Below are 9,067 nucleotides of genomic sequence, written 5' to 3'. Positions count from 1 at the left end.
TTAAACATCTATATAATACCTATTTAGTAGAAATATCTCAATTTTCGGCTTAAATATTAAATAAATGTGACAAACAACATGACAAACGCGAAACGATGACCACACCGTCTATCTCAACTTTGTGAGCGGGTATGTAGACACGGTAATCTATCTATCTATATATATAAAAGTCAATGTTTGTATGTATATGATTTATAGACTCCCAAACGGCTTAACTGATTTCCGTAAAAATTTGCACACAGTAGGTATTTGGTATGGGGCGTGTTTGTGTGCTTGTGTTTCGGTTGCCTTACAGAAACTTCACATTCACCGCGGCATATTTGCTGAAAAGTTGAAACTTTACACAATTTCATTCCACCTACACAGGCCTGGAACGTGCAATCAGAGCCTAAAATTCTCAAATCTATTCAATGAACGACGAAATTCAGAGAATTCATTTTCGTCCTTTCCCTGCCTCTTTCGTCGCTAACTGCATGAAAAAATAAAACAATAAAGGCGATGTCCCCTCCTCTCTCGATTCTATGAAAACGAGTAGCAGCAGCAGCGACTTTCGTTTTCCTATGACAATCCGAAGTTGCAATTTCGTTTTGATGCATGCTCAGTAATTTGCGACTCTTATTCATTAAATGAAATTAATGCATTATTAGATAATGCAACTAGAACATTTTAACATAGTTAAAATGAGAAATATGCACACCGATCAGGCTTCCGTCTTACAATACCATCATTAGCTCGCAAATCTACAGAATCGAGCATCGACAAATAAAAATCATTGCTAGTGTATGTTCGTTTCCCCAGCAGTAAGTTCAATATCGAATGTACCAATATCATTCTGAATCTCAAAGCGAAAACGAGCGTGTGGAGAGAATAATGAAAACGCTCTGCTACATGCTTGCTTTGTCCTAGCCTGTTGTCTCATTTTCGATTTCGCAAAGTGCTAGTGGTATGGAAAGAAGCTTCGTTCTTTCGTCAGTTTCGCCTGATTTTGGCAAATGAAAAAAAACATTTTCCGACTCTGCGTGCAATTGGCTGGGTTGGTCCCGTCAAGGACGACAGCCTTCTGAGGGCACTGAAACCTTTATCTGCTTTATAAACTAAGTTGTACAATATCCCAGTTGAATCAGTCGAAAAATGAGTCGGAATATTGGCAGGCTTCTGCCAAAGTTCCAGCTCATATGACACAACCGGATTCGAATCGGAATCGGTTGTCATAGGTTGTCATATGAATCCCGGAATTTTAGGATGGATTGGACTGGGCTTTTGTGCCCAGGGTTGCCACTATTTTTCAAAGAATATCTGGCAGATCAACTAAATATGTCAGGCAAAATCTGTCACTGAACAGCGACCTCAAAGTCATCAAAATTTATCGATCGATTTAATGATAAATTTGGGAAAATATGCCCCAAATTTCCAAAATGCAAACACTTCATTAATTTAAAAATCTAGCAGAATGAGAGGTTTGTGTTTTTGTCTGGAAGCTGCAGAAAACTCTGGCTGTGTCAGATAAATCTGGCATAATGGCATACCTGTTTGTGCCCTGCTCTAGCCGAACTTCCCTTACTCAATTTGCTTTTTTTCTCTCTCTCTCTCCATCTCAAACAGGATTCGGCCGATGCGGCTGGCAGATCTTTCTGGTATCCGCGCTCGTTATGCTGGTCGTACTCAACGAAACCATGGGTATTTCGATTCTCGTACCCGCCGCTCACTGCGATCTGAATCTCTCGGCAACGGACAAGGGGATGCTGACGGGCGTGAGCTTTGCAGGTAAGTATTCCTTTACACTTCAGGTGGGCTGTTTGTTGTTTATGGGTTAGCTTAATTTGCGTAAACATCAGTCAGAGTGGCGTGTGGCCGAACAGTGCGAACAACAGGAACTCCCGGTTTTTGGTTTCTAGGCAATAAACTTATCGGATGGGTAAACATGTGCAGATAAATATTCTTCCATTTGTATAAGCTGGGAAAATAGATCCTTCTCGTTGAATGAGGCTGCTTAAATTTATGATCCCATTCAATTTATTTATTTGTTACGAGAGTTTATTTCAGAAGTCAGAAAATCCAAACGCTACACATTCCGGGGATGTTGTTAGAAATTAAAGATGATGTTATCAAAATGACAGGTAAAACTTGTTAAAAGGTTTGTTCACATTTGTTGTGCTATTTATAGTTTTAAACTCACCACTTCCATGTGTGTCAAGAAAGTGTTAATTTAATTCCGTGTGAAAAACTATAAAATATGTTCTAAAAGTGCCAATGAAAGAAATTCGTTTTAGATCAAAAGAGCAACAGCACAGTATACGATGATAAAACTGTCCTATTGTCGAAAGAATTACTTAATCTAAAGTTTTACGGTCGCTTCCGAGTTGACGGAGATTGCAGTCAGCTGGAAGATAGCATTTTTCTTGGCTGATAGCGAGGGGTCATATAGTTTTTTTGTTTAATTCCCATCAAAAGATGAGTACACACCTGTATCCTGGTTGGCATCCAAACCTATTTTATACGGCGTTGGCTTTCACTGTTGGCAGCGTGCATTATCTAGTGCAACCTTGTTCACCACACTGACTGACTGACTGACTGGCTGCAAGCGAAGCTCATCTTACGAGCTGGGGGAAACAACTATAAAATTTTGTTTGTGTTTCCCTTATTTTCTCTTACTGCCTCGCCCTCGACCCTTGATCTTGGCTCGCGGTGCGGTGGCAAATAGGAATCATCTTGACGTCGCACGTCTGGGGTTATCTGGCGGATACCAAAGGGCGCAAAAATGTGATCATCCTGTCGTTGGCACTCACCTTCGTGTGCTCACTGGTGTCGAGTATGGCGGGTAATTTTGTCACCATCGTGATTCTCCGGCTGCTCGTTGGAATGTGGTAAGTTGAATCGTTTGTGCAGCCGCGTGGAGGAGCGGCATCGTGGTGATGCTTTTAGATTTTGACACTCTATTCGTTGGCTTTCGGGTGATGGGCCGATCAAATTTCCAGTATGTATTTCAGGCACTTACAGCCAATTAGGACCGTCAATGAACGTGAACGTAAACTGGATTCGCATATAAATGTTTATCCAAATATCTTTGGTTTCATTGCATATAGTGTGACAAAACTAAAGCCTTATTTAGATTTTCCGTGAAAGTGAATGTAAACATGTGTTGAATACCTTTCTACCTTTCACGGTGGACGATGGGAACAATTGCAGCTGCGGAACCATGATTTCACGATCAACTGGCAGTTTACAATTTCTGAGAATGATATCTGGAATTCGGAGGCGAACGCTCACCGTAAACAGCTATGACATATGTATTCACCACTCTGCATCGTCGCGTTTACACTTGCTGTAAACTAGAAAAACTCTAGAAAGAGAATTGCGGAGAAAAAACAGCATTTTTGGCAACGTATGCCTTGGCATTGTATGGCAACACGTGCAATGTTATAAGGATAAGAAGTGTTCGATTGGATTCGTTTTTTGACAGCTAAACCCGAATCCAATCGATCCGAAATGGCATCTCCGCAGTTCTCATTCTAGAGTTTTTCTACTGTAAACAAGCTGAATGTCCACCACGACTATTTTTCACTACGAAATGTATCTCACAGATTATCAATAAAATTACCTTAAAAATGCTTTTTTAAAATATTTTTTGTAATGAATAGGTAAGCATGTTTACTTTTTAGTTTTGTCATACTATAAACAGCGGAAAAGGACATATTTGAATATGTATTTGTGATAGAGCCAAATTGCCGTTCACGAGAGTTTAAATTCAGGTTAATATAAAATTATAACATTTTAATATATTCATCGATTCTATTTCAAAAACCTAATAAAATCCACAGCACAATATGTTCGTTGTGAGCATTTCTCACGTGTTTTTTTGTAAACGGCCAATAAGTATGCTGTCAAAATTCATTTTGAGAGTAAATTCCGGACAAACCGTAACTCGCCGAGAAAGAATATTAACATTTTATGAAAGAGAAAAGTTTTCTCTTTCGTCTGCCGCTGTGTTCTATAATCGGCGATCAATTGTTTGTCCAGAATTTCCTCTCAAAATGAATTTTGACAGCATGTTTATTGGCCCTTTTTAAAAAACACGCCAGATTTTCTTTATTCATAAAGGCCTATTTACACCCTCGGTGAAAATGAACGTGAACTCGATGCGCACCAAATTGTTTTTTCCAATATCTCACTTATTAGTACATAGAAATTGATGAAACTGGAACTAAACGATAGTACATTAATATACTTAGCGAGTCCATGCACAATTATTCGATGTAATTGAATCAATGCAATAATATACATATTCCCCGATAATTTTAAATATTACACGGTGGAATATGTTCGCAGTGGATAATTTACTTGTTCACCGGGAGTGTAAACGCGACGATGGGCGGAATTGATGCGGAGTGGTGAATATAAATGTCATCGCTGTTCACGGTGAACGTTCACCTTCGAATACCAAATTGCATTCTGACAAACTGTAAACTGCCAGTTGAGCGTGAAATCGTTGTTCACTGATGAAACTGTTCACGGCGTCGTCCACCGCGAACAATAGAAGGTATTCAACACGTTCACGTTCATTTTCACTGAGAGTCTAAATAGTGCTTAACAAATGTAAACGTGACGGTGAAGTGGTGAATATAAATGTCACTTCAGTTCAGTAAAGTAAACAAATTCAGCAACTAAGCACCATTTAGACTCTCCGTGAAAATGAACAGGAACATGTGTTGAATACCTTTCTATGCCCACGGTGGACGGCGGCGTGAACAGTTGCAGCCGCAAACGACAATTTCGTGTTCAGCTGTATGTTTACAGTTTGTCAGAATGCATTCTGGTATTCGGAGGTGAACGTTCACCGTGAACAACGATGACATTTGTATTCACCACTCCGCATCGAATCCGTTCATCGCCGCGTTTTCACTCAAGCTTTATTTAGACCATCCGTGAAAATGAACGCGAACATGTTTTGAATAGCTTTCTTTGTTCACGGTGGACGACGTCGTGAACAGTTGCTTCGGCGAGCATAGATTTCACGTTCAACTGGCAGTTTACAATTTATTTATTAATTACAATCTGATATTCGAAGGCGAACGTTTGCCGCGAACAGCGATGGCATTTGTATTCACCACTCCGCGTGTACATCGTCGCGTTCACACTCCCGGCGAACAAGTGAAATATCCACTGCGAACATATTTCACTGTGAAATATTTAAAATGATCAGGGAATATGAATATTATTACATTGATTCAATTATATCGATTAATTGTTTTTGGATTCGCTAAGTATATTAATGAATAAGTTCCATTTTCTCAATTTGGTGCGCATCAAGTTCACAGTCATTTTCACCGAGGGTGTACATAGGCCTTTAATTCGAAAACAGAGGAACCAAAATCTGAACAAAACAGGACCTCAAGAATCACGAAATGGCCTAGACTTGCATAAATGTTCAGATTCAACGATTATATCAGTTGTCTAGGATCGAAGGCAACACTGGTTGATACAGAAAGATCGAACATTTTTTTAAAGTTATAAGACTTACGAATCCTGTTCAATCACATTCCAGCGTTTCAGCACCGTCAGCCACCATCTACGCGTATCTGGGTGAGTTTACGAAAACGGAAAAACGAACCATGATCATCTCCTTCGCCAGTGTTGCCGTCGGACTATCCTCCATCTACACCGGCAGTAAGTCTATATTTTTCAGTTCACCAGGAAGATCTCTAACCATAGCGAAATGATCCGTTCCCCGCAGTTCTCGGTTGGCTAGTGCTGTCTTTCGACTGGCGCCTGGATCTATGGAGTTTGGTAGAATTCCGACCGTGGAGGCTACTGATAATCCTCTACTCGCTACCCGGTGCGATTGCTGCCGTCTGGATGATTTTCCTGCCGGAAAGTCCCAAGTTCTATCTCGCACAGGGTCAAGATGATTTGGCCTTGCAGGTGCTACAGAAAATGTACTTGGGCAACAACCCGGGAGCAACGGTAGACGACTATCCTGTTAAACGGATAACTCCGGAGGTGTGCGAGGATGCCATCGGATCACAGAGGAAAGGACTTTTGGCTGTTGTGTGTAACATGTGGGATCAGACGGTGCCCCTGTTTCAACGACCAAATCTGACCTACTTTATTGTGTGCTGTACACTACAGTTCGGGATGTTTTTTGTGTAAGTACTACTAACTTACAAATTTGCGGAAGTTCGATAACTCATCTGGTATTTATTACAGCTCCGCCGGAATGGGATTATGGTATCCGGAGATTATCAATCGATTAACATCCGGTACCCAGGGTGGTTCGGAAGCCATCTGTAACGTTCTGGAAGGAGAGATCGACCCCGACGAAGATCTCATTTCATACATGGATGAAGAATGCAACGATCACATGACGCAAGATGTGTTTATTTACGTTATAGCTTTGGGATCCATCTACACCTTCCTCTATCTTTCTATTTCCGCAATTTTGCGCAAAGTCAACCGAGGCTATATTTTGTTTTTCAACTTATTCGTCTCGGGGATCTCCGGTTTGCTGCTGCTATTCATCGATGACATGTACTTTGTGCTGATGCTATTTTGCTCCTTTATGGTATTTGCCGGAATCTCTATCTCGTTGGTGAACGGTGTAGCCGTATCCATATTCCCTACCAACATTAGAGCGATGGCCGTCTGCTTAAGTCTGATGATGGGCCGGCTTGGCAGCGTCGCTGGAACCAATCTAATTGGTTTTATCATGGAAGAGAACTGCACGGTGACGTTTACACTTTTTGCCGCTTGCTCCCTGGTGGGTGCTATTTTGACACTGGTGCTTCCAAGGCGGTAGCTTTATCCTTCCCAGAAGATCCAGTAATGCCGTCTTTGGAAATAAACTTTTTCGCTCTAGTCAAAGTGTAAAATTGAACAGATCTGATTTTTCCGAAATAAAAGAAAGTTCGAAGAATGCTTGTTAAATGCCAATTGAGTCGAATCGTTTTCCTTCTGTCTCCCACTCACATTCCATTTAGCTAAAAGAAAGGAAGACTTTTCCTCTCAGACTGAGTCTATTTTACTTTTTTTATTTTTGTCCAAACTTTCGATGTCGCGTAAAATAGTGAAGCGGAGTAATTCGAACTGGCAGATATCACAACAGCGGAAACAGGAGTCGGTACGTGACGCACAGACACGTTGGTGAGTTCTGCATTACAGCATCAGTCCCACTCCGACAGACTCTACTTCGCAATCGCTGAGAAGGGGTGCCCCAATTGTAGTAGCCTTTGATGTTGAGCGCGGGGCTGGTATTTTATATTGCATTACTTCGTAAATTGTTTTACCGCACTACTAGTTGTAACACGTGTTGTGCCGTTGATTCTTTTCGGTGCTTCGCGTTGTAATTCTGAAGGATCGTATTTGCTAGAACAATCAGCGCAACTCAACGTGATGGGAAATACAATTTTGCTAGAGTCGAAACTCACACTGTTGTTGTACAGATAGACTAGATGTCATGCTACAAATTAAAATGCATTTGAAATTTGTTTCATATCGCACGGTCTTTAATTCTATTACGTTGTCATTACAAATAGCCGGAGGACGACTGGACTTTCCATTCACGTTCATAGAGATTGTTATTGGCGTTAAAGTAGACCAGATAGGTATTCCTGTGAATATTTTGTATACTGAATACGTTCTGTTCATTTACTACGAGAGAAAATCGCCGGCTAAAACACAAATTTGTTCGATATTTCTACAAAAGGCATCAGAAATGCAAGTGTGCTTCCTTATAAGCAATCTATTAGAGTTGTTGGGCAAGTTTCAAATATTATCTAGAGTTTGAAAAGGGTCAAATTTTTTTCATCAATTTTTTTTCAAGTGGCTTTAATCTAAAAATGACAAATTCTACAATAAAATGCAAGAGTGATTTTTACAAAATTAGTCAAACTTTTGAATAAAAATATAAAAAAAATTTGTCGAATCCTACAAATAAATCGATTTTAAAAATTTTAAGTCGATTTACAAAAAACCTAACTTTGATTTGGATGAAATTATTAAAGACGCTAAATTACTGAATAAACTCGCCATCTTATCTCAACTAAATAAAATGGTTTGGCAACATTATTTTCTGCAAACTAGCACCACTGTCACGGCGTTAGCTTCAGTTAACTCGTATACTACAGTTACCGCAGAGTTGCAACGACGCTAATTTTTTCATCATGAAGTGCTGTGTGAAGTTTTGTACCAATAAAACTATCGCCGGTTTTAAAAATATTGTTTTTTCGCTTCCTGGTAAACTACGACCTTCGTGCGGAATGGGTCTGGTTCTGTGGTTACCAGATAATTACAACATTACGGATAGCTGCAATGGTTGAAACAACTTTTAGAAGACACCGTAATGATAAAAGTTATATGTTTTACCTTGCCTTAGAGATTCGATTCAGAAATTTATTCAAAATATTTTAACTCACTATCACAATACTTTTCAAAATTCATTCATCAGATTGTAACATTTGACAAGTCTTCTGCTCGATTGGAATGACATTGACAGATCTCGTGCTCGATTGGAATGACACTGACAGATAAATGGTAAACAAACGATAGACGTGTCGTGTCTTTATCCAGAAGGATTCAGCGTCGTTAGTAATTATGTTCCCTACCTACCGTCAAAGTTTCAAGCTAGCGCATTCAAGGAAAAAAAGTTATTTGAAAAAAACTTTTTCTTGTACAAATTTTTGAATTTTTTTCAGTATATTTTTATCGAAAACTAAACCAGTGAAAGTCATAATCATCTCAGAATCCTATTTCCCAACTGCATCAGTATCAGTAACGAATTTGGTATATATTCATAACAAACTTGAATGAAGACTGGAAGACTAAAAAAAAACCCGAGTCCGACCCAAACCCGAAAGTTTGAAATTTTAAAAAGCGGGACCCGACCCGAACCCGAGAAATTCAAATATGAAAACCCGGAACCCGACCCGAACCCTAGAAGTTTAAATTTGCAGAACCCGAACCCGACCCGAAAATCGTCGGGTTCGGGTCGGGTCCGGGTTTCGAACTGCCAACGGACGATGAAGCTGGAACTGGACCTTTTATCACATGACGACATTTTTATTGCGAGAATGTG

At 39.9% G+C, this 9,067-nt stretch overlaps 1 protein-coding gene across 2 annotated transcripts; it reads left to right on the top strand.

Annotated features, from left to right (window-relative positions):
* Positions 1 to 1,447: 1,447 nt before the first annotated feature.
* Positions 1,448 to 6,919, top strand: LOC131676904 (synaptic vesicle glycoprotein 2B-like). 2 transcript variants are annotated; one of them, XM_058956300.1, is made up of 5 exons: positions 1,448 to 1,764; positions 2,702 to 2,864; positions 5,543 to 5,664; positions 5,732 to 6,143; positions 6,205 to 6,919. In XM_058956300.1, the coding sequence occupies exons 1-5, from the start codon at positions 1,518 to 1,520 to the stop codon at positions 6,791 to 6,793; spliced, it is 1,533 nt and encodes a 510-aa protein (XP_058812283.1). In that variant the 5' UTR covers positions 1,448 to 1,517; the 3' UTR covers positions 6,794 to 6,919. The 2 variants fall into 2 exon arrangements, with proteins under 2 accessions (XP_058812283.1, XP_058812284.1); XM_058956301.1 differs by lacking the exon at positions 1,448 to 1,764 and adding an exon at positions 1,786 to 2,117.
* The last annotated feature ends 2,148 nt before the right edge of the window (positions 6,920 to 9,067 follow it).

The sequence above is a fragment of the Topomyia yanbarensis genome, chromosome 1 (genome assembly GCF_030247195.1).
Source record: "Topomyia yanbarensis strain Yona2022 chromosome 1, ASM3024719v1, whole genome shotgun sequence".
NCBI lineage: Eukaryota > Metazoa > Arthropoda > Insecta > Diptera > Culicidae > Topomyia > Topomyia yanbarensis.
The sequence above is the reverse complement of the archived record's forward strand: the minus strand, read 5'-3'. Positions and strand labels throughout refer to the sequence as shown.